The sequence below is a fragment of the Bufo gargarizans genome, chromosome 2, assembly GCF_014858855.1.
Source record: "Bufo gargarizans isolate SCDJY-AF-19 chromosome 2, ASM1485885v1, whole genome shotgun sequence".
Lineage (NCBI taxonomy): Eukaryota > Metazoa > Chordata > Amphibia > Anura > Bufonidae > Bufo > Bufo gargarizans.
In genome coordinates this window covers 553624491-553651881 of record NC_058081.1, presented here as the reverse complement: position 1 = coordinate 553651881, position 27391 = coordinate 553624491, and the positions used below count along the sequence as shown (strand labels likewise).

General features: G+C 39.8%; 1 protein-coding gene across 1 annotated transcript; it reads left to right on the top strand.

The window, feature by feature from the left end:
- IRF3 (interferon regulatory factor 3) lies at positions 1–25321 on the top strand. Its single transcript, XM_044278127.1, has 10 exons — positions 1–81; positions 2629–2800; positions 3427–3610; positions 5583–5668; positions 6893–6947; positions 7777–7935; positions 11766–11849; positions 21067–21432; positions 23009–23127; positions 24497–25321. Exons 2-10 carry the CDS (start codon positions 2636–2638, stop codon positions 24665–24667), a joined length of 1389 nt encoding a protein of 462 aa, XP_044134062.1. The 5' UTR covers positions 1–81; positions 2629–2635; the 3' UTR covers positions 24668–25321.
- The last annotated feature ends 2070 nt before the right edge of the window (positions 25322–27391 follow it).

The window sequence follows — 27391 nt, the reverse complement described above, 5'->3', positions numbered from 1 at the left end:
GGGAAGGAATTTCCAGTAATTGAAACTGAAACTGGTTGTGAGAGCAGAAGCCAGTGTAAGAAGCAGCACTGATATCTTCAGGTAAGAAAAACCGGGTTATTATATCTTGCCTATATTATACTATACAAGACAAGACTGAGGAATATTTCATACCTGTATGCCAACTCACATTGAATTTCTTTAGAAAATCAGGAGCACAGCCACCTGTCAGATGTATGGCTGTATGCAGAATGCTTCTGTCTCATGACTGCTTTTCTTATAGTCATAGCAGACAAAATCCAGAGGTACTGGTGAATGTCAATTCATTGGTCTCCGATACGACGTGTTTCAAACCAAGGGGCTCTATGCCTTGAAACACGTCGTATCGGAGACCAGTGAATTAACATTCACCAGTACTTCTGGATTTTGAAGGATGCACCCTGTATTAGACTACACGCGATCACACGATCATACCTGTTTTGCAATTGGGGATCTGGAAAATACTGATCTTTTATTGGGCCTTATTGTAAAAATTACTAACGAACCCAAAACAGACAAGAACTGGACATGTTCTATAATTTGTGGCATTAGTGACATCCTTGTGCTGTCTGTATATTTTGCAGCCCCGTAGAAATGAATGAATCTGCATGCAAGCCGCAAAAAAATGCTGATCGAATGCGGAATAAAAATATGGTCATGTGAACTTAGCCTATAAATATATACATATATATACTAGCCTATGAGGTGCTCTGTCTGATGAATGTGTCTGTGTTATGTGTCATTGAAAACAATATGGTGGAGTCATTGTGTCTATGTATTATGGAGTATGGTTTGAAAAGCCCATTTTATGTGGTAATAGTCACATTTAAGTAACTAGAATGATTCGCTTGATCCATCATTGCAAGAGACATAACCAAATACTGTATGTATGAGAAAGATATATGATTATAGGCTATCACAAAAGCAGCTTTAGTCAGCATCTGAATAGTTAAAAGAATTAAGAGTTTAACAGACCTTAACTTTAGCCATGTACGGCCTGCATTATACAATACATAATGTGCTGTACAATAGCAGTGCCTTGTAGAGACATGTCAGCCATTCCAGTCTGCCCATTTACTTTTTTTTTTCCAGGAATGCAAAAGAGAGGGCGCTGTGATAATATCAGCTCATTGTAAGAATCTACATATAAAATAAATACCATTTGTAGACGTAGACACATTTAAAAGTGCAGTAAATAAGTTAAAAAATACATAAAATAAAATAGTCATAAAAGTATAAAAAAAATATATATCTTTTTAGATTGTTACATGTTTGCCTTCTAACATGAAAGGGATTCTCCAGACTTATAAATAGAAAGTCTTTCTCAGAAACACATGATGTCCTTGAATTTGTAAACTATTTCATTTACAAACTGCATTCATTCCGCCCCCTGAGAACAGATCTTAGGAAACAACTTTGACAATTGTACAGGTGTGTGTATATACCGTGTGTAGCTGTGCTCCTTGACATGTGCTCTAAGAGACCAAATTGACTCATAATCTACCCCATAATCAGCATGCTGTGGGTGGGGGTTATTATTTTGTAGCTGGAGAAAACACTATGGGGACATTGCAGCTGTAAAATAGAGCATTTATGTACTGGCACACATTATAAGGGGGCCACTATGGGGACATCTGTTCTACTGTGGGCACTAAAAGGGGGTATTTTTTTGTACTGACACACGTTATAAGGGAGCATTTTTGTATTGGCACACGTAAGGAGGTATTTTTGTACTGCCACACATTATAAGGGAGCTTGTTTGTACTGGCACACATTTTATGGGGACATTTGTTCTACAGGGGGCACAATTTTTTTTTCTACTGGCACATGTTATAAGGGGTATTTTTTGTATTGGCACACGTAAAGCGGTATTTTTGTACTGGCACACATTATAAAGGGAGCATTTTTGTACTGGCACACATTGCAAGTGGGAATTATTTTGATTGCAAACATTATAAGGGGTCATTTTTTGTACTAGCACACATTATAACAGGGTATTTTTTGTACATGCATACATTATAGGGGGCATTATTACTACTGGGGGCACTATGGGGGCATTCATAACTTCACCGGAACCACCCCCAGCTACAGGGCTTATTAAGAACAGCGTCTAAAACACTGGTCATAATAAATGTGGCCCTGTATGTCTCCTAAAAAGTTCTAATCTATTTTCTGCTTGTGGCATGTGTCTATACTAGTACATGAGATGTAAAACAATATCAAACATTAAATATTTCCAAAATCAACTAAATGTATCTTTTGTTTTTTGCTGTATGACTGTCCTGCACTCCTTCCTATGCATGCATCTTTACCAAGGTTGTTTTAAAAAAAAAAAAAAAACAGTATATAGCTGAACCCTCTGAATTCATTTGAAGCCCGTTGGTGCAAGGAAAGGAGTCATTGTAGAATAGGGACCCATTTAAACGAGGTAATCTTGCCGTATGATGAGAATTCAATTTCTACTCATATTCATTTATATAGTGAATATAGCATTATATTATATTCCCAATTTAAGATCTATGTATACAATGTCTGTAGAGTTGTTGCATTGTGTTTGGTTAAACATTACATTTCTTGGCAGACCACAGCATAATAGATCTTTTTTAACAGAGTGGAGATGAGCTCTCAAAGGCCACGTATTATTCCCTGGCTCCTCGACCAGATTAACAGTCAAAAGTATCCTGGTCTCAAATGGATAAACACAGAACAAACACAGTTCCGAATACCATGGAAGCACGGCCTGAGGCAGGATCGGTCAGAGGATGATGTGAAAATATTTGAGGTAATGAAGTGGAGATGTAGTAAACTGTCCCTAGCAATTATTTTGGTCCATGGTCATTTTTTGTATGTTCTTCAAACTGATAAAGCTAATATAAAATTTACATGAAAAGTGAGTGCAGCCCTAGCCCTAGTTACCATCTCGAAAGTTTTTCCAATGCCATGGGAGATGAGAAGAAGAACAAATGTTCTTTCCGTGACACCATGGCACCAATCCGATGCTCCATTTCTTGAGATACATGAAACAATCTTTGACATGCCTACTGCAACTCACATGGTCAATTTGAGGTATCCACTTAGTTAAAATCTAATAATGAGAGTGGCAAGATTTCAACATGTTTGGTCAGCATAACATTTATGAGAATGATATTCATGAGCCTACATCAGGTTTAATAAAGCCCAAATTGTGGAATATGGTGAAAGTCTGAGGAACAGCACATTAATTAATCTAAGTTTCCTTATATGTAAATACATGGTGCTTCGAAGTAGAATTGGTTGAAAACTGACTAAACTATTTCTAACTAGTTGAATAGTCTATAACAAAACGCCATCATAGGAAGTGGTGTATGGTAACTTCATAACTAGCATTTTTGGTTACTAGTAGGGTGAATATTTCTTCTCTCTCCCTAGGCCTGGGCTATTGTCAGCGGAAGTTATGACCCTAACATAGACGTACCAAACCCAGCTGTGTGGAAAAGAAATGTCCGCTCTGCCCTGAATCGAAAAACCGAAATTCGTATGATTAGAGACAGAAGCTCAGACTCTACTGATCCACATAAAATTTACGAGATCATCAGAGGAAATATTGCAGTTGGTAAGTTCAACTTTCTTACTCCATGCTTCAGCCTCCCGTAGCCATAGTGAAGATCCCTAATTATACAGTATAGGGTCTCGATTTTCTGGACTGCTGTTACCGTCTTTGCTAGACAGGTAAACTTGATAAATTACCACCTAAAACCAATCATGTGCTAAGTGATCCAGTCACTTGACTAGTGGGTGGAGAGATTTATGTCTGCTCAGCTATCCTCTACCTACACTCCACCAATGACCTATGTCCAACCACTCAGAACTTTACATTTGTTGGCTTAGTTCTGCAAACTTCCTAAAAAAGGAGAAATCCTAAATAGATACATCTGTAGTGTCTAAGCACTGGCTCTAATTGTCCTGATTTCTGTCTCGTCTTCTGTGGCACATCAGTCTGAACCTTGTTACATCCGCACTGTGTGAATTTGACATCCTCAACCTGATGCAGCTGCTGATCTATTACCTGATAACCAACTCCATCTCTGGATTCTGTACCATGTAAAATCATCAGCTGAAGAATCTGGTCTCATTAGTTCATAGAATAAACTTTGGGAAAATCAATTTGTGCTAAAGTTCTGGGACTAGAATATGACTGAACAGAACTTTACACGAAAAGGGAGTCCAAACAGTTAACAGATCAACTAGAATTGTTATGCCCATAGGCCTTAAGTCGCCAAATGCAATGACAAACATTGGCTGGAATGGAGGAAAAGACTAACCTTTGGACTCAACTCTTTTGACCTAAACACATACTGGGAGATTTATCAAAACTGGTGCAAAGAAAAACTCGCTTAGTTGCCCATAGCAACCAATCAGATTCCACCTTTCATTTTTCAGAACTCTGTTGGATAATGAAAGGTGGAGTCTGATTGGTCACTATGAGCAACTAAGGCTACTTTCACATTAGCGTTTTTTGCGGATCCGTCATGGATCTGAAAAAAACACTTCCATTACAATAATACAACCACATGCATCCGTCATGAACAGATCCGGTTGTATTATGTCTTCTATAGCCATGACGGATCCGTCATGAACACCATTGAAAGTCAACGGGGACAGATCTGTTTTCTATTGTGTCAGAGAAAACTGATCCATCCTGACACACAATGTAAGTCAATAGGGACGAATCAGTTTTCTCCACTGCTTGCACTGTTTTTCTGTCCTCGATGGGGATGCAACCAAACGGAACTGAATGCATTTTGGTGCATTCCGTTTCGTTCAGTTCAGTTTTGTCCCCACTGTCAATGAATGGGGATAAAACTGAAGTATTGTCTTCCGCTATTGAGATCCTATGACGGATCTCAATAACGGAATTGAAAACGCAGATGTGAAAGTAGCCCAAGCCGGTTTACCATTACACCAGTTTTGAAAAATCAACCCCCATAGTGCCAGTTGTAAGGTGTCGTGGTGGTGTAGTAATGGTCAGTGGATGTTTTGTTCTTGACTACTTAGTTATATTTAAAGGGGTTATGTAATCAGAAAATGAACTATTTATTTAAATCATGTTTTTATGTTAAACATATTTTTAAATAATTTTTTGTGTTTTTTTTTATTTTCCATGTCAATTCTATATTACAAACCTATACAATCCTGCAGTTTTCGCACTGGCCACTAAGCCTAATAATTGGAGTCACTTCTTTGCCTGTACAGATAATTTTACTGCAGTTATCTGCTTACTACAGGCTGTTAATAATACGATACAATACAACTTTATTGATCCATAGGGGGAACTGCATTACTAGTACTGCAGATCAGACACACCAGATTCCACACAAATAGTTACACAATTACATATTGCACATGATTATGCATATAATTAATTGCACATGATTATCAACATATCCATGATACCCTAATGAAGAACAGACGTAATGCCCAACATCCCCTTATCTACTGTGACAATTTTTTATAGTGCCCTATTGAACATTGCTTTGGGTAGAAAGGGATGGTTGAAATAAGTGTTTTCTCTGTTGCTGATGTAGCTTCTGAAGATTTGTGCAGAAGTGACAGCGCCAGTCCAACTACTGACACAACCAACTGGAACAGCCCAGGAAGCCAGATCACTGTGGTTAGTTAATTATTTTTGTTTCTACAAGGTAACAAACAACCCTTAATGTAACTTCCACAAGATGACTGCAGCACCAATACCTCTGCAGGGTTAGCAGGCCAAACGGCCATATGCTCTACAGGAATTCTCACAAGCTGACAGTACTATTAAAGGGGTTTTCCTAGACTTTTATACTGATGACCTAATCTCTGGATAGGTCATTAGTATCTGGTCGGTTGGGGTCTGAAATCAGGACCCCCGCCGATCAGCTGTTTGAGAAGGCACTGCACTCCTCAGGGCACCGCAGCCTTCTCGCAGCTTAGCCTAGGCGAGTGACGTGACGTTCATTGGTCACATGGCTTAGACGCAATCAGCACCATTGAAGTGAATTGGGCTGATCTGTGATCCCAAGCACAGCCACTATACAATGTAGAACACTGTGCTTGGTGAGCAGAGAGAAGGACGCGGTACTGCTGCGGGCACCGCTGCCTTCGTACACAGCTAATCGGTGGGGGTCCTGGGTCTCCACCAATCAGATACTGATGGCCTATACAGAGGAAAGTCTTGGAAAACCCCTTACAGACTGTATAATATTGCTGCAATAGCTGAACAATTTCCACTTGTATCTTGGTTAAGGTTGTTACTAGTGTTGAGCAAATTGAAGTTCACGAAGTGGACTTCAATCCAAATTTCAGGGAAGACTCGATTCACTGCGATGCCGACTTTCTTCATGCTTAGTGGTAACTAATCTAAAATGGCGTAAAAAAAAAAAAATCATATTCAACTCATTCATTTGAGCGCGAAGAGTCGGCCATCTTGATTGAAGATCCCGTGCGAAAACTTGTACACAGTGATGTATGACGTCATCACACTCCGTGCATAATTTCACACTGGATCTTAAATCAAGATGGCCACGGCAGACAGTGAGCAAATGGATAAGGTGAGTATTATAATTTTTTTTACAGATTAATCTCTGACAGCCCTCAATGGTCATCTAAGATGCCACGATCAGGGATGAACACGGCATCTAAGGAGTTCAATGATGGGGGGGGGGGGGCGACACCATCGCTGTTCCCCCCCATTATGCACCCTACTAAAAAAGAAATGCACTTTGTGACAAAGTAATCCGTCACAAAGCGAATTTTTTTGTAAAATTCATCGAAGCAGCTGAATCAAAGTTTTGAGAACTTCGCTCATCTCTAGTAGTTACAGCAATGCTAAGACTGTACTTTGTGTGTTTCACAGGACAGAAGTCTGGCACAAGGCATGACGCAGATGCAGATCTCTTTTAATGATGAAGGTATTTGTCAATAGTATTATTATTGTCACCACTATCATCACTATTTTATCATTATTATACTTCAATGTTAGGTTCACCTTTCCAACCTTTTCATGGTCCAATGCATCTAAAATAGAAATAAAAAACTTTGCAGTTAGTTTTATTACATGGTGAGTTGACAATAAACCTAAAGGTGCCCATACACCATCAAGAGCTGTTGGCCAATCACTTGCTTAGCCGTCACATATCGCTCCTGATTCCCCCATACACATAGACGTGTATGTGTTGTCAGTGGATAGTGTGGAGAAAGCCGCTGCCAGACGTCTCTAGTGGCTGTTGATCTCGTGGCAGTACAAAAGGGTGGTCCGTTCAGACACAGAATATTATATATCCCTGAGAAGACTTTCAGAAATAGCAGCTGGAACAGACTGCCATGTTAGCATGAGAGAGAGGCGGAAAAATAGGAATGCTAACTCGGGGAAGGGGGTAATGAGAAGGCATGCTTCATAATAACTGAGCTCTGAACTTGTAAGGCTACAGCAGGCTGTTTCGGCAGAGAGCAGGCTGCTGGAGCTCTTTAGATCTGGCACTGTCGGATGGTACTAAAAGCCCGCCAACCCCACTACAATGGTGTCAGGTGGAGATCTGGCCAGACAAATACTGCTGCACACATCGATTTTTGCCAGCCTATTCCCAGCAATGTCTGCCAGACCCACAGCCACAGGAGTAAAAGTAGCCTTATTCCGCAAACAGGCAGAGAAAGCAATGAAGCAATGCATAAATAAACCAACAACAAATATTGTCCACTGACCCCCGTGACGTTTTCAGAAATGTTTTTTTTTGTGTCTAGATCTGTACCTTGCTGCTGAAGACTTGCAAAGCCCACTTGAAATATCAGATCTAGACTGGTATAATAACATGTTGTCTCCTGATGGGTATTTCGCTGGTGCTAGTGCCAGTCCAGTCTGCCATAACAATTCACCATATCCAGTTCATGAAGAGCAGTCAGGTAAGTACAGTATTAAGGTGCATCTCTTCTATAAAAACCATTGTGTAATTGTGAGCACTTGTTCTCTTTTTTTTTATTTCTAATATCCGCATTTTATTCACTTTTTGTATAAATGGTCCCCGAATGACAAATCTGTCTAGCAATGCTACTGTGTAGAGGATTTGTCACTGGGATTTTTACTCAGCTTTTCCCGGCTCCTAGCTAGCAAATCCAGCTAGGTGTTCTCCAATACTGAACTTAGTAAACATCATTCTCTCCATATTGTATACATTACGTCATTTATGAGGAGTTACCTCTTGCCAAGTTGTTAAAAATTCTTGTCACTCTGTTGTTTTTCTTTTCTTAAAATAGCGCCACTCTTATAGACTGGCTGATTTTGCTATTGCACCTCGTTCATGTAAAATACCAGACACAACCAATTTGGTGCTGTTCTAGGAACCAAAACAGACATTTTATTTTTAACCCCTTCCTGAAACATGAAATAATAGTATGCCATAGCGGCAGATGACTTGCCACAATTTGAGGTACTATTACGTCATGGTTATCGGGCGGGCCCCCGGAGCGGTGTGCACCCGATCACTGCAGGGGCAGTCACTGAAAGTCGGTCCCCTGCTGTATCCGCCGGCATTGCTGTAAAAGCCGATGCCGACAGATTAACCCCTTCTATGACGCGGTCACTGTTGATCGCGGCATAGAAGGTGTTTGCAGTCAGTGAGGGGTCCCATCGGGACCTGCCTTCTACAGAAGCTGAGGAGATCCACTAACAGGCAATGCATTACAATACAGATTTATTGTAATGCATTGCAGAGGATATCAGACCCCCAAAAGTTGAAGTTCCAAAGTGGGACAGAAATAAAGTAAAAAAAAGTCAAAGTGTTTTTAATAATAATAAATAAAGTTTAAAGTAAAAAAAAAAAAAAAAAATATGCCCCTTTCCCCTGATGTTATAATTAAAAATAGAAAAAAAAGAAAAAAACACACATATTAGGTATTGGCGCCTCCGTAACGACCAGCTCTATAAATATATTCCATAATATACCCGGTCTGATAAACTCCTTAAAAAAGAAAAAGAAAAACCTTACATCACACCTTACATCACAAAAAGTGCAACACCAAGTGATCAAAAAGGCATATGCCCCCCAAAATAGTACCAATCAAATCATCACCTCATCCTGCAAAAAATGAGACCCTTCCTAAGACAATCGCGTAAATGACTCTCAGACCATGGAGACACTAAAATAGGATTTTTTTTGCTTCAAAAATGCTATTATTGTGTTAAAGTGAAATAAATTAAAAAGGTAGACATACTAGGAATCGTTGCATCCGTAACAACCAGCTCTATAAAAATATCACATGACCTAACCCCTCAGGTGAACACCTTAAACAAAAATTCTATTTTTTGTCACCTTACATCACAAAAAGTGCAACACCAAGCGATCAAAAAGGAGTATGCCCCCAAAATAATACCAATAAAACTGTCATCTTATCCCGTAGTTTCCATAATGGGGCCACTTTTTGGGAGTTTCTACTGTAGGGGTGCATAACGGGGGCTTCAAATGGGACATGATGTCTAAAATCCAGTCCAGCAAAATATGCTTTCCATAGGCCTCTTTCAGACGGGCGTAGCGGGAAAAGGTGCGGGTGCGTTGCGGGAACATGCGCGATTTTTCCTCGCAAGTGCAAAACATTGTAATGCGTTTCTCGCTTGAGAAAAATCGGCATGTTTGGTACCCAAACCCGAACTTCTTCACAGAAGTTCGAGCTTGGGATCGGTGTTCTGTAGATTGTATTATTTTCCCTTATAACATGGTTATAAGGGAAAATAATAGCATTCTGAATACCGAGGGGTTAAAAAAAATAATAATAATTTAACTCACCTTAATCCACTTGATCGCGCAGCCGGAATCTCTTCTGTCTATCTTCCTTTGCTGTGTGCAGGAACAGGACCTGTGGTGACGTCACTCCGGTCATCACATGATCTTTTACCATGGTGATGGATCATGTGATGGACCATGTGATGACCGGAGTGACTTCACCACAGGTCCTGTTCCTGCACACAGCACAGAAGACAGACAGAAGAGATGCCGGCTGCGCGATCAAGTGGATTAAGGTGAGTTAAATTATATTTTTTTTTTTAACCCCTCCAGCGCTATTTTACTATGCATTCTGTATTCAGAATGCTATTATTTTCCCTGATAACCATGTTATAAGGGAAAATAATAATGATCGGGTCTCCATCCCGATCGTCTCCTAGCAACCACGCATGAAAATCGCACCGCATCCGCACTTGCTTGCGGATGCTTGCGATTTTCACGCAACCCCATTAATTTCTATGGGGCCTGCATTACGTAAAAAACGCACAAAATAGAGCATGCTGCGATTTTCACGCAACGCACAAGTGATGCATGAAAATCACCGCTCATGTGAACAGCCCCATAGAAATAAATGGATCGGGATTCAGTGCGGGTGCAATGCATTCAACTCACGCATCGCATCTGCGCGGAATACTCGCCCGTGTGAAAGGGGCCAAAACCATACCGCGCTCCTTTTCTTCTGCGCCCTGCCGTGTACCCTTACATCAGTTTACCACCTCATGTGGGGTGTTTCTGTAAACTGCAGAATCAGGGTAATAGATATTGAGTTTTGTCTGGCTGTTAACCGTTGATGTGTTACAGAAAGGGTTAACAGGGTTAACAAAGTTTGTAAAATCAGTTTTGAATAACTTGAGGGGTGTTGTTTCTAAGACGGGGTCATTTATTGGGGGTTTCTACTATGTAAGCCCTACAAAGTGACTGAATAGTGAACTGGACATTTACCAAATGATGCCAACATAAAGTAGACATATGAGAATGTTAAGTAATAAATATTTTATGAGGTATCAATTTCTGTTTTAAAAGCAGAGAAATTGAAGTTTTGATTTTTTTGGGGGTAAATTTAGGATTTTTTCATAAATAAAGGTGAAATATATTGACTGAAATGTATGACTGTCATGAAGTACAATGTGTCTTATACCTTTTTAGGGTTTGCAAACATCCAGAAAAGTCTATTTAAAAGGGTTTTCCGAGATTTTACTACAGTTGACCTATCCACTGGATAGGTCATCGGTTTCTATTGGTGTGGTCCGAAACCTACATCTCCCGCCAATCAGCTGTTTGAGAAGGCATCGGCGCCTCTGTGAGCGTCACGGTCTTCTCCAGGCTCACCAAGCACAGCTCCATATATTGTATAATGTCTGTGCTTGGTATGGCAGCTCAGTCTCATTCTCTTCTATGGCTTTCTCACAACTTTTCCTAGGCCAGTGACATCATGCAGGTGCAGCTCAGCTCACAGGAGCGCTGGTGACTTCTCAAACAGCTCATCGGCGGGAGTCTCAGTTGTCGGACCCCCACCTTTCAGATACTGATGACCTATTTAGAGGATAGGTCATCAATAGTAAAATCTGTTTATTCACTTTTAGTATGACACACGTCTCAAGGTGTGCATTAGCACTTAGGCTCCATTCAAACTTCCGCAATTTCGTTCCGCATTTTGCGGAACGGAATTGCGGACCCATTCATTTCTATGGGGCAGCACGATGTGCTGTCCGGTTCTGGAATTGCGGAGCCGCACTTCCGGGTCCGCAATTCCGATCCCGAAAAAAAAAAGTGCCGGCGATGTGTGGTCCGTAAAATGCGGAACGCATATCGCCAATGTCCGTGTTTAGCGGATCCACAGGTCCGCAAAACACACACGGACGTGTGAATGAACCCTTATAAGCTGTTTAGTTTACAGTTTCTGCTCCTATATCAGTAAAGACGTCTCACAGGTTTTGTAATGTTTTATATCTACAGGACAAGCTCAGACCGTTCCAGTTGTGACGCAGGGATCATTGCAGCAAACCCTACTGAATCAGTTCTTCCCAAACAATACCTTTGGTAATTACTTTTCTTATTCAGATATTTCATAAAATATTGTGGTTTATACCTCTCCAGACTCCAGATAGCAAAGAGCAATGAACTTCTCTTTAATGGACCCTGGAGAGAGAAATCAAATATGTATCCAGCATTTCATCTAGTATTCAACTTTATTGTTTTATTTTTAATCTACATAGGTGCAAATGTCTGTGCTTATTGATTTTGTTTAACATATGAATAGATTGAAGATCGGGTGTTACCACTCGGGGGTATATCCCTGTAAATTCCCATACTGTCTAGTGAGTGCTGGCATTGACAGACTGGGCAGGGACAGACCCATTTGACAAGGGGAATGGTAAAACCCAGTTCTTAATTTATTAATACATTTATAGTAGGAATAACAGAGGAACTGCACAACATAGAGTTATAAGAAAAGGTAATCCAGAATTGTTATTTTATTTGAAATGCAATTAGTTATTAAAACAGACATATCAGGAGTGCTAACAGGTCCTTCATAAAATATAGCATATTGGCAGCCATCACTAGGGGGAGCTTAGGAGCTAACCGCAAACTGTGTGCATATTTCATTAAATTATAACACAGTATACAGTAAACTCTGAAGCTCCCTATAGTAGAAGCTACAAGTAGCCAGTTTATTATCTTAAAGGCTATGGAGTGGACACCTTTAACCCCTTAGGCCTTTCACACAGGCGTTGCGGGAAAATGTGCGGGTGCGTTGCGGGAACACACAAACATTGTAATGCGTTTTGCACTCGCGTGAGAAAAATCGTGCATGTTTGGTACCCAAACCCGAACTTCTTCACAGAGGTTCGGGCTTGGGATCGGTGTTCTGTAGATTGTATTATTTTCCCTTATTACATGGTTATAAGGGAAAATAAAAGCATTCTGAATACAGAATGCGTAGTAAATTAGGGATGGAGGGGTTAAAAAAATAAAATTTAACTCACCTTAATCCAATTGATCGCGCAGCCCGGCATCTCCTTCTGTCTTCATCTTAGCGGTGTAGGAACAGGACCTGTGGTGACGTTACTCCGGTCATCACATCATCCATCACATGATCTTTTACCATCGTGATGGATCATGTGATGGACCATGTGATGACCAGAGTGACATCACCACAGGTCCTGTTACTGCACGCAGCTAAGATGAAGACAGAAGGAGATGCGGCCTGCGTGAGCAAGTGGATTAAGGTGAGTTAAAAAATGTATTTATTTTTTTAACCCCTCCAGCGCTATTGTACTATGCATTCTGTATTCAGAATGCTATTATTTTCCCTTATAACCATGTTATAAGGGAAAATAATAATGATCGGGTCTCCATCCCGATCGTCTCCTAGCAACCGTGCGTGAAAATCGCACCGCATCCGCACTTGCTTGCGGATGCTTGCGATTTTCACGCAACCCAGTGTGCGTTCCGCAATTTGCAGAATGGCGTGGGCAGCCATTAATATAACTGCCTATTCATGTCCGCAAAACGGACAAGAATAGGAATGGTTATATTTTTTGTGGGCCACAGAACAGAGCAACGGATGCAGACAGCACACGGAGTGCTGTCCGCATCTTTTGCGGCCCCATTGAAGTGAATTTGTCCTCATCCAAGCCGCAAATACTGCGGTTTGGATGTGGACCAAAACAACGGCCGTGTGCATGTAGCCTCAGGGCTTGTTCACACGAACGTGTGAAGCCTGTGCCGTGCTGTGGACCGCAAATTGCGGTCCGCAATGCACGGGCACCGACCGTGGCCCATCTGCATGGGGATCGCAGACCCATTCACTTGAATGGGTTCGCGATCCCTCCATTCCGCCAAAAGATAGAGCAAGTTCTATCTTTTTGCGGTGCACAGGCACGGAATGGAACCCCAGGAAGCACTCTGTAGTGCTTCCGTAGTGTTCCGTTCCGTGCTTCCGTTCCGCATCTCCGGATTTGCGGACCCACTGAAGTGAATGGGGTGGCATCTATGATGCAGAATGCACACGGAACAGTGCCCGTGTATTGCGGATACGCAAATGCGGTCCACAATACAGCAATGGGCAACACACAATCGTGTGAATGAGCCCTTAAACTGTGTAATAATACACTGATAGTCAATGCAGTATAATACAGATGTGTTGTGCTACATTGAAACAGAGATCAGACCCTGCAATGTTAAAGTCCCATAGTTGGACAAAAAAAAAGTTAAAAAAGTGTTTTTAACAATAAAAAAATTGTTTCAATAAAAAAAGCCTCTTTCCCAAAAAAAGAGACATATAAAATTGTTAAAAAATAGAAAAATAAGTAAAAAAACAGACATATTAGGTATCACTGCGTGCGTAATAACCTGCTCTATAAAAATATCACACAATCCACCCTGTCTAGTCAATACCATAAAAAATAAAATAAAACCTGTGCTTAAAAAATCAATTTTTGTCACAAAAAGTATAATACCAGGTGATCAAAAAGTCGTATGTACCCCAAAATAATACCAATGAAACCGATATCTCATCCCGCAAAAAATGAGATCCTACCTAAGACAATCGCCCAAAAAAAAAGAGATATGTTTTTTTTTGTTTCAAAAATGCTTTTATTGTTTAAAACCAAAATATATTTAAAAAAAAACAGGGACTTTGGGTAGCGCCAAAATGTCACATGATTTAACCTGTGAGGTGAAAACAGTAAAAAAATCTATTTTTTTGTCACCATACATCACAAAAAGTGTAATACTAAACGATCAAAAAGTAGTATATACTCCAAAATAGTACCAATCAATAAATAATATGGCTTTCAGAAAAAGGAGACACAAAAACGTGATTTATTTAAAAAATGCTTTATTATGTAAAACTGAAACAAAATAAAAATAAAAGTACACATATTTGGTATTGTCGTGTCCATAACAACCTGCTATATAAAAATAGCACATGATCTAACCTGTCAGGTGAAGACCGTAAAAACCCAAAAATAAAAACTGTGCCAGAACAGCCATTTTTTGGTTACCTTGCCTCACAAAGGCATAATATAGAGCAATCAAAAGTCATATATACCACAAAATAAAATCAATAAAAGTGTCACCTTATCCTATAATTTCAAAAATGGGGTCACTTTTTTGGAGTTTCTACTCTAGGAGTGCAATCTGCCCTCCAAAATCTATATGGCGCTCCTTTACTTCTGTGCCCTGCCATATGCCTGTACAGCAGTTTACGACCACATCAGGGTAATACAAACCGGATTCCAAAAAAGTTGGGACACTATACAAATCGTGAATAAATACTGAATGCAATGATGTGGAGGTGCCAACTTATAATATTTTACTCAGAATAGAACATAAATCACGGAACAAAAGTTTAAACTGAGAAAATGTACCATTTTAAAGGAAGAATATGTTGAATCAGAATTTCATGGTGTCAACAAATCCCCAAAAAGTTGGGACAAGGCCATTTTCACCACTGTGTGGCATCTCTCCTTCTTCTTACAACACTCAACAGACGTCTGGGGACCGAGGAGACCAGTTTCTCAAGTTTAGAAATAGGAATGCTCTCCCATTCTTGTCTAATACAGGCCTCTAACTGTTCAATCGTCTTGGGCCTTCTTTGTTGCACCTTCCTCTTTATGATGCGCCAAATGTTCTCTATAGGTGAAAGATCTGGACTGCAGACTGGCCATTTCAGTACCCGGATCCTTCTCCTACGCAGCCATGATGTTGTGATTGATGCAGAATGTGGTCTGGCATTATCTTGTTGAAAAATGCAGGGTCTTCCCTGAAAGAGATGACGTCTGGATGGGAGCATATGTTGTTCTATATTTTTCTGCATTGATGGTGCCTTTCCAGACATGCAAGCTGCCCATGCCACACGCACTCATGCAACCCCATACCATCAGAGATGCAGGCTTCTGAACTGAGCGTTGATAACAACTTGGGTTGTCCTTGTCCTGTTTGCTCCGGATGACATGGCGTCCCAGATTTCCAAAAAGAACTTCGAATCGTGACTCGTCTGACCACTGAACAGTCTTCCATTTTGCCACACTCCATTTTAAATTTTTTTTTTCTTTATGGAAAAGTTCATTTATTGTTTCTTCCACTTTAAGGCTATTCACAACAGTTATGTAGCAGATACCAAAACTGTCTGGCACTAGCACCGGCCTGAACTATTCCTTCTTAACTTTTTTTTTTTTTTTTTTTTATATATATTTTATTTATAGTGCAAAAAAACATATCCACATAACATTTATAATATTATAAAGTCTAAGATCATCCCCGGCCCACCCCATCTATTCCCCCCCCCCCCCCCCTCCCAACCTTGCAGGAGGAAAAAAAAAAAAAAAAAAAAAAAAAAAAAAAAGGTACATATGCATGCATACACATATACACACACATACATACGTGCATATACATATATACACATGCACATACACATACATATACACACATAAAAAAAAAAAAAAAAAAAAATATATATATATATAATAAAAAAAAAAAAAAAAAAAAAAATAAATAAATAAATAAATGAAATCCAAATTAATTAACCATATCCCAGTCTTCCCACAGTTTACCCCATTTTAAATAGGATCCTCTTTGTTTATACAGAATCCTCTCATAGCTTTTCACTTTCTCTACCAAGGCCAGCCAATTGCTGCAATCTGGAGCGGAGGAACTAAACCATAACCTGGAAACAAGAAGCCTGGCCAAGAACATAACCTTAATCAATAATTTACGTTTTATGGGCTGATAATTAACCTCCGATAAGTCTCCCAAGACCCATATCCTGGGAGACAGAGGAACAGCAATGTTGAGTTTACGAGCCAGAGTGGTCTGGACCGATCTCCAATAGCTGCCCACCATTGGGCAGTCCCAAAACAGGTGTAAGTGGTCTGCCTCGGAGTCGCCACAACGTGGGTTGTCCTTGTCCTCTTTGGTCCGGATGACATGGCGTCACAGATTTCCAAAAAGAACTTCGAATCGTGACTCGTCTGACCACAGAACAGTCTTCCATTTTGCCACACTCCATTTTAAATGATCCCTGGCCCAGTGAAAATGCCTGAGCTTGTGGATCTTGCTTAGAAATGGCTTCTTCTTTGCACTGTAGAGTTTCAGCTGGCAACGGCGGATGGCACGGTGGATTGTGTTCACTGACAATGGTTTCTGGAAGTATTCCTGAGCCCATTCTGTGATTTCCTTTACAGTAGCATTCCTGTTTGTGGTGCAGTGTCGTTTAAGGGCCCGGAGATCACGGGCATCCAATATGGTTTTACGGCCTTGACCCTTACGCACAGAGATTGTTCCAGATTCTCTGAATCTTCGGATGATGTTATGCACAGTTGATGATGATAGATGCAAAGTCTTTGCAATTTTTCGCTGGGTAACACCTTTCTGATATTGCTCCACTATCTTTCTGCGCAACATTGTGGGAATTGGTGATCCTCTACCCAACTTGGCTTCTGAGAGACACTGCCACTCTGAGAAGCTCTTTTTATACCCAATCATGTTGCCAATTGACCTAATTAGTGTTAATTGGTCTTCCAGCTCTTCGTTATGCTCAAATTTACTTTTTCCAGCCTCTTTTTGCTACTTGTCCCAACTTTTTTGGGATTTGTTGACACCGTGAAAATTTGAATCAACGTATTTTTCCTTTAAAATGATACATTTACTCGGATTAAACGTTTGATCTGTCATCTGCGTTCTATTACAAATAAAATATTGACATTTGCCATCTCCACATCATTGCATTCAGTTTTTATTCACAATTTGTTTAGTGTCCCAACTTTTTGGGAATCCGGTTTGTAAATATTGAGCTTTATTTGGCTGTTAACCCTTGATGTGTTACAGGAAAAAATGAATTAAAATGGAAAATCTGCCAAAAAAGTGAAATTTAAAAATTGTATCTCCTTTTTCCTTTAATTCTTGTAGAAAGGGTTAGCAAAGTTTGTAAAATCAGTTTTGAATAACTTGAGGGGTGTAGTTTCTATAATGGGGTAATGTATGGGTGATTTCCACTATGTTAGCCCCACAAAGTGACTTTAGAGTTGAAGTGGTCCTTAAAAAAGTGGGTTTCGGAAATTTTCTTTTAAAAATTGGTTCTGAAATTCTAAGCCTAAAAAATAAAATTACATTTACAAAATGATGCAAACATGAAAGTGGACATATGGGAAATGTAAAGTAATAACTCTTTTATGATGTATCACTATCTGCCTCAAAAGCAGATAAATTCAAATTTGGAAAATTGCAAATTTTTCTAAATTTTCTGTTAATTTGGGATTTTTTATAAATAAAGGTGAATTATATTGACTAAAATGTTTCACTATCATGAAGTACAATGTGTCACGAGAAAACAATCTCAGAATGGCTTGGATAAATAAAAGCGTTCTTACCATATAGTGACACATGTCAAGTTTCCAAAAAACAGCCTGGTCCTTAAGGGGTTACGTTCATTTTTAATTATTGCATTGTAATTATTTTGGGCTAAAAACATTTGTCTAATTGACCTTTATTAAATATTTTCATATCCCCTTAGTGACCACCAACACACCTTTTTACAGCATCTACTAAGGGGCTAAGTGCTGCAAAGATCTCCCTATGAGAGCCACGTTCCTACTTTAATGGCCTGGTCTGGCAGAAGTGACGATCCAAGACGTTTAACCATTTAGATGTTACAGGCAATAGTGCCCGTGGCATGTAAGTAGTTACAGAGGGGGCAGACTCTCTCTGTCTCCCTTCTGCAGCCCTACGAACGAGACTGCAGCATGTCGATGTCTTGTCATATAGGCCAGGGCCTAGTGAAGGCCCAGGCCTGCCTCCAGCGCATCCAGGCAGGTCGGGCCCTTTCTGGCGCAGCCTGCTGGTGAATGTCAGTATAACAGTAAAATAAATTACACTGCATACATTTTTTATTTTTTTTAGAAGTAATCAAAAGCTCGCCTTTATAGTTCCCACTCCTCCACATATTTAGTATCGCCACATCCGTAGCAACCTACTCTACACAATTATCATATAATTTATCCCTTATGGTTAACTCTGTAAAAAAAGAAATACCAGAACTGCTGCTTTTTGCTGATTTACCATAAAAAATACAAATATAAACTACAAGTCATACTGCAAAAATAGCAGAGCTCCATAGAAAGAAAAATAAAAAAGATATGGATGTTGGGATGTGGCAATGCCTAATCATTTTCTTCTTTTTTTTTTAAATGTGCAAGAGTAGTAAAAAAAATAAATTATATATATATACACATATATATTCATGCTGTCTAATCAGCACTATGATATGCCACACCTGTGAGGTGGGATGGATTATCTGGGCAAAGGAGAAGTGCTCACTAATACAGATTTAGACAGATATGTGAACAATATATGAGAGTAATGGGTCTTTTGTGTATGTAGAAAATGTTTCAGATCTTTGAGTTCAGCTCATGCAAAATGGGAGCAAAACCAAACGTGTTGCATTTATATTTTCGTTCAGTGTATATATATATATATATATATATGTATATAAATTTGGTATTGTAAAGTTATCATATTATTTATGACAAAAAATGAACACCGCAAAATTTAGAACATAACAAGTCAGCGACAGTATTGCAGTTTTTTCCCATGCTCCTCCCAGAAAGAGTTAATAAGAGTTAAGGCTCATTCACACGAACGTGTGTACCCTGTGCCTATGCTGCGGACTGCAAATAAGGCCACCTGCACCTGTTGCAGAATACGTGTGGCTGGTACAGTACCAGCAAAGTGTATGAGATTAAGCAAATCTCATGTATACTTTGCAAATTTTTTCTGTGCGGAAACTGACCTGCTGTACGGAATTCCGAATCCACAGCGTGTTAATTATGTTTGTGGTTTTAGCTGTGAATTTCGCCATTTTCTAATGAAGGGTGAGATCTGCGGTAAAACCACATTAAATCCACACCGAAAAACATTGTTAGAAATTGAGAATTTTGGTGCAGATATACTGCAGAAATACACAGAAATCTGCATGTGCGTTCACTTGCACTCGTGTGCAGGTATCCTAAGAGTGCCTGCACATGGTGCAGATTTGTCTGCAGAAAATCTGCATGAAATCTGCACCAAAAACCACACATAAATCTGCTCTAGTATATCTCAGTTTTGGTGCATTTTGTGCGCTTTTTGTTACATGCACATTTTCTCTTTATGTTAACATCCCCATTGAAGTCTATGTAGAAAACCACTCTACAGAAGGTGTGGAATCGCAACAATTGACATGCTGCAGATTTTAAAATCCGCATAACAGTTCAATTTCCGCACCTAAACATAGAAACAAAGTAAGATTTGTCAAATGGTGACGTGATAACACTGTCATGTGACTTGATCATGGTGACCAGTTACTGCCCATCATGATGGTGTTTCAGTCATAGTGATGGCAACTCACGTGGTTGTAATTGCGATATTACATGGACATTACTGTAACGTAGTAAGTGTAAACATTGGAATTCAGCGGAGCATGGCTATTACAGGATTCAAAAGCTCAATATGTTCCAAAGTATCTTATTTCTGTTACCTGTCAGATTGGTACAATTATCTGGATGTCTATAACCAGCTTTGAAAGCCATATGACTAAATGATGAATGTTGTGGTCAAGGATTAGAGAAAACATGGTTTCTTACTTTCAAAAACAGCACCACACCTTCCATGGGTATGCCTGGTAATGGAGCTCAGCCCAATGATATGAGTAGAGCTGAGTGGCTATACTAAACACCCCCTTGTGGACAGGTGTTGTGCTATTTCCGGAAGTAAGGAGACATGTTTTTTTTCAATTCTGGACAATCCCTTTGATATATAAAAGCCTACAATTTTAGTAATAAAGGTTATTTTTTAATAACCCATAATCAGAGATTTATGACCATGGACATACAAAAAAGGCTGCCTAGGTTGCAACCACAGAACCTCCCTACAACATAGGTACACTAATATGAATGCTTCAGTTTTTATACACAAGGTCCTCAGACTATAGTAGGCCCCAGGTCATACCATCAAATTCCAAAATCACAGAACAGGATGGACTGGCATGTCAACGCCACCTCTTTCTTGTTCCTTATTAAATAGTAGAGTGGTGTCTAGTCACCATCCACTTTTGCTGTATTTGTAGAGAAGGGATCCCTGTTAAGGTTCACATGACTTGTAGGAAGGGGGTATCACTTACCTGGCAGTTACTTCCATAGTGGAGAAATGCACTTGAAATTGTGCTCTATTTGAGCAGTACTATAACTTACAGTAATTACTTTTTTTTCTACAGAAACAGAATTTGATGTGAAGATTTATTACCGTGGAACTCTGGTGAAGAACACCTTGGTAAAGAACTCAAATGGCATACACCTCACTTCAAGAAAACAACCACAATCCGAGAGTTATTTAGAGGATGTGATACTGCCACCACCAACAGCAATACATGATCAGAAAGTAGCTGCTGAAATATATAAACTTCTAGAGAACCTGCAATTGGGCACAGTGATGGAAGTGCGAGATGGGTCAATTTGTGCTAAGAGGTTAGGCAAGTGCAGGAGCTTCTGGACAATGACTGACACGCCAACCATATCTCAACCCAATCCTATAGACAAAATGGAGTATTGTGTTCTGTACAACTTTCAACAGTTTGTCAAAGGTATGAACTTGAATCTTTTTTTTAATTATAGCTCTAAGGTGACCACATTTAGTAGAAGGAAGGTTGTGTTACTAAAACAGTTGGGGACAACTGGTGGAAATTGACTTTCATTTGTTGAAAAAACATTTGTTAAAAGTCAGATTTAGGTTTCTTTGTGGAAGCTGATTTAGAAAAAGTAGACTACCTAGCATGGTTACCAGTAAAGTTTCAATGGAGGTTGTTAACCAGTATTCTTGGAGTCTTGACCATTCTGCTTAGCCATGCAACAATATCGAAGTAAAGCATCCTTGTCAACCTTGTATGAGTTGTGCTGGTAGTCATTGCTTATTGGCGATTTCTCTATATCTTGTGTAGAATTCTAAAATTGAAAGTATATTCCAAAATCTGAGTGGATATAAAAAATCATCTTAACCATGCAGGAAATCAACAGATAAAAAAGTTTTACAATAGACTCACAGTCTTGAAATAGTTTCCAGCACTGCATCCTTCTGCCTCACCTGCTGCAGTACTCCAGGCAGTGATGTCGGTGTCAAATGCCCAGACAGCCAATCATGGCAGGGCCCTGTGGACACCACATCACAGACAGTGATGCCTCAATGGAAGTGAGGTCACTATGTGCAGGACCGGTGGTGGAGGAGGCAATGTCTGTCTTTTTCTAACTGTAATTATATGTAACAGATTCCTATCTCTTGATGTCCTGAACTATAATGTGGGTTTTTCAAAATCCACTAAGACCTTTGAAAACCCCTTTATCCCATGGTTCTCTCATGACTAATGTAAAAACTTGAAAATCAGACATCATATAGTACATGCCAATCTCTTTCTAACAAAGCTAGAATCGGCCCTGTACCTCACATGGATTCAGAGCTCTCCTCATTCATTTTAACAATTGCTTTACTAGATTTATATCAAGCTAGCAGCTCAGGGGGCGAGTCTTTACTTCTGCAGGTCAGGAGGCGTGTCTTTTCTGCTGCAGCTCTCTTCCTATCACAGCTCAGAAGGAAGTTGAAGGATGAAATTGAGTATGTGTGTCCACCTTAGCAAAGTAGACAGAGAAACAAGAAAAAAACAGCAGGTGCTGCTATATATTTCATTGCTCACTGGCTATGCAATTTTTTTTATTATAGACAATTACAAAAGTATTCAGATCCAGGTGCTGGTTTGAAAACTGCTGAATATTTTTTGTGGGTAAATCCTGATTCAGAAGAAATTATAATTTCTAATTATATGCTATCAGGAGTGCACCTGAAAAGCTTACGGACTCATTGAAGTTAATGGTACAATGTACGCATCCATTGGTTATCCACATACATCAGTGTTTGGTGAACGGCCATTTGAATTCAACTACTGTTTTTTTCTTGCATGGCTATGTGGCATACTTCTCATTCAGCGGATCTTCTAAAAAGAAGTTCACAGAGGGAGGGCATTTTCAACCTTTATATATATATATATATATATATATATATGGCACTGTATAGCAAAAAGTTTTGTTTAGCAAAAAGTTGAACTGTTAAAGCTGTAGATATCCTTTTGTTCTACTAAAGTAAGTTTTCTACACTCATTGTCTTCTCTCTAGAACTAATTGAATTTACAGAACACAAGAGGAAGGAATCACCTCAGTATTCCATTTGGATTTGCTTGGGAGAACTGTGGCCAGATGATAGACCATGGAAAAAGAAGTTTATTATGGTGCAAGTAAGTTTCCTAACTGTGAAATATACAAACCTGTCGGAATTTGATGTGCATAAGCGTCACGACTGATCTTAACTGTTACCTTTGTGGGGATTAGCTCTTCTCTGGGGGTCTTTCACACACGTCTTCACGGACACCAAGTTTTAAGGTCCAAACATTGCTTTTATTTGGCACCTCAGCAAAAACAAAACATAATACAAAACAAACACCTGCCCGGCTGGGCTTTAACTAAACATATAATAACCTGACTCACCTAAAGTATACCTCACAGTTCACACACTGTTTCAGGTGCGGCTTTCTTAGCCAGTAGTCCAACTCACTTCCAGGCTGTAACAAAGTTAGTCCCGGCTATCTCCCAGCCTCGTGGTCCCTCAGCCTTGCCCAGCTGAAACCACATTCACAGAGCCTCCAGGCCTCAGTCCACAGGTAACACACTCCCCCCTTACTGACACCCTGGAAGGTGCTTTATGCCAGCCTGAGTACCTCCAGCTGCTCTCACCTGTGGTGGAATAGGGGTGTGAATCACACTATCCACCCCTTCCTTGCCTCTAACCTGTGTGAGATCTGTCACTGTCTCACACCTTCCATTTAATTATCTTGTACTAATTTTGAGTTATGCTCTACTTTCTTCACAATTCATAGCCAAAGTGAAAATAAACATTTTGCTGGTTCGTTGTTGTAATGGTACTCCAAAGACAGTCATGTAACCAAAAAGCTTACCTGGTAACTGTCATCTGAGATCCAACAATGCATTACTCACTAAGTGATGTCAGATGCTGCCAACCTCCCCGCTGCTTCGATAGTGGATATAGCAGTTATACAGGAAGACTAGGATCTACAGTATGCCTCTCTTCTCCCTGAAGTATGTCAGGAACTCACCCACTGGTCTTCTACACATTGGCTATGATCATAGAGAGCAGAAGGGGGGGCTGTTCAACCAGCTTTATCTCATGCTGTATAGCAGCCAGAGATTTGAATCTGGTCTTCATTTTAAGCTACGAATCTAAACTTTTAAACTAAATCAGGATTATGGTGCACCAATTATAATTCAGCCCTGACTGTGTGTACTGTACAGGACCTTGAAGGAGCTCTTGTTCTCAACATAGAAAGTTATGTATAGCCTTCTAGCAGCCATATCTGACTTTTATATGTAAGAACTTGCTTCATATTTATCTTCTGTTTCTTATTTCTCCTTAATCTTCATTTGTTTTCTTATTTTGGGTGATATTTTGATGCTTCATAAACCAATTAGTACTTTTGGTCTCTAGTTCAAATGTCTTCAACTTAAAATGGTTAATATTGTAACATGAAGGATTTTTGTACTAGAATAGGGCCTTTAAATGTTTATTAACTACCTCTCTTATTTTTTTAGATCACACCAAAGTCAATGCAAATTCTTCATGAGCTAAGCTATAACACGGGAGCCTCATCGCTACACAGCAGTGAGGTCAACCTGCAAATCTCTGACTCTCTGTCTCTGAACAGTACAAGTGATCTGCTGACATTTCTTAAAGAGTTTGAGGAAAAAATGGAGTGCTCTTAGAAAATTCACAAATCAAAAAATTGTTTAGAAGTGTAGAAATACAGTATATATAGATCTATCAAGACTGGCATTACCATACATTAATCTTTAATCCCTCTACCAGGGTTCTTAGAATGCGCCCCACCACACTTCTCCATGACGGCTGACGATCCTTCATTTGACTGCCCCTTGTTCCTCCAATTTCCCACCAATCCATAGTGTTTATATTTATAATGCATATAGCTCATTTCCATTCAATTCCTATCCCCTCCACACATATGCAGTCCTTTGCCAGCCTCATCTCACCTCTCATGTCATCTTTTTATTAGCCTAATGTAGAGCTGGAAGGACATAAGTGAAACTGGAATTTGCAGGATTATGCCATATATTGTTTGTAGCCACTGCAGCACAATTAGATTTTAAGGCCGAGTGTGCTGACAACATGTTTACCATTTTCTGCAGCATTTTTTGGTGTACTTAAAGAAACCTGTGTTTGGTATGTCAAAAAACCATCAACTAAACATACACAAATAATGTAACATGTGGTACTTTGTGCATTATATTCTAAACGGGATGTTAGACAATTTCTTCTTTGTTTAAAGTTATTATTATGTAATTATGCCAATTTCTTTTTATGTGGAGCTGCCACGGTTGTAATGAACTTTAACATATAAACTGTAACCATTTGTTTTAATAATGATCAAACGAGTGCCCTTATTAACAGAGCCAGAGTGTCCATAGTTAAAAAACAGAATACCCCCTTAATCGCTACGAGTGTGTCTCCATAAACAATGCAACTCAGAGACTGCCTATGCACAATATAAATCTCAAGTTAGTAAGTGCTCCCATTAATAGATTTTCTCAAAGTGTCTTAACAGGAACAGTGCCAGCCAGTAAGTGAAAACAATGATACCCACCTTTTTCTCCTTCTACAATCTCTGATTTTATTCTGCTGGTCTCTATCAATCGTCATTAACACAGAGGTAATGTCTTAAAGGGAATCTAAGAGCATTTTTTGTGGTTGGGGTCCGCCAATTCCATGCATTAGGGACTGCAAATTGCGGTCCCCAATGCACAGGCAATGACCACGTGGCTGACACAGATGGATGTAGACCTATTCAACGTTAATGGGTCTGTGATCCGTCCGCACCGCAAAAAAATAAAACAAGTGAATGGGTCCGCATCCGTGATGCGGTGCACGAACAGCCGCAATACAGGCACCAGCCAACAACGGTCGTGTGCATGAGCACTTATGCTGCTAGGTTCTAACAGCTCCAGCACAGGCTAATAAGTCCCCATATTCATGATCTCACGACTCTCTCCGCCCACCTGCCTCTGACAGTTTTTTTCCATATGAATCAGCAGCAGGTGGGTGGGGAAAGCCATGAGCTCATGAATATGGGGACTGTTCGGCATGCGCTCCAGATATTTAGCCCAAGATTTTAGCAAAATGGCTGAGTCAATTTGACCCAGCATTTTGCTAAGGCGATCTGTCACTGGTTTATGTTGCCCTTAGTTAGGACACCATAAAACTTGTGACAGCTTTCCTTTAACCAGGGGTGCAGTCAGTGCCCTGTCTAGAGTGTTCACCCTTTTAGTAGATGGATAGATGAGATGGCTAGAGAAGATGGATAGATAGATAGATAGATAGATAGATAGATAGATAGATAGAAAAGATAGATTGAAAAGATAGATAGATAGAAAAGATAGATAGATGAGATAGACTAAGAGGGGCTGCACCAGTAGGCCCAGCACAGTTATCTTAATTAACACCAGTTTTCTGGTATAAATAAAGACAGAAATCTACAGCACCTCTGAACTGCCGTAGATGTATGTTTAAGCATGTGGAGGGGATATCATTTGCATCGAATCACATAAAAAAAAACGTCTATTTCCTGGCTGCAGAGAGCCTTTATAGTGGTATAGAACACTGTGCCTTGCAGTAACACACATAGGGAGTCTGCTGTGGTAGTGAAATAATACTGTGAGTCCATATGACATGCAGATGACAGGCGTCGCTCTTAGAATCACTGCACACTCCACTTATTTGGGCAGTCACAGGGCCAAAACTGACCAAATAACTCAAGTATGAACTCAGCCTTACAGGTCAATGTTAGCGCCAAGAAGAAACCCACTCCTTTTACACCATCGTCAGCGGATTTCACATTATTTTTATGTAAAATTCCAAGAATTATGTTGGAGGCATGTAGTGTATACAAGCCATGTGCGACCCCTCTCAGCTCTGTCACACTGTTCTGCACCTGGTTAGCCTGGGCGAACGAAGTCACACTAAAGGCTACATGACACTAAAGGCTTTTCAACATATAACATCGGTTCATTCAAAACCAAACAAATATTCATGTGTTTTGATCTGTTCACTCTGCATTTGATCTCTACAGCACACAAGACATGACAGGAGAGCCTCTGCTTTGGAGTCCAAGTCCAATTTCTTAAGATCAGGACTAGTTCACATCAGAATTGTGCGTAATATTCTTGCTCCCGGTGGAAAGCCATAACAAAAGAACTCTGTAGGCATACACATCACAGGAAGCTAAAGCTGGTTACCCCAATTTTAATTCAGGAGCAGAAAAACAGCGGGAAGCAAATAGAGGTGGCTGAACTCAGCTGCTCTGTATGACTTGTGAAGTCAATGTCTCCAACTATGCCCCTCTCGCGATTTATAGCAAATACAGTATTTTCATGTAGAGATCCAAGAATTATGTTGGAGGCATGTAGTGTATGCAA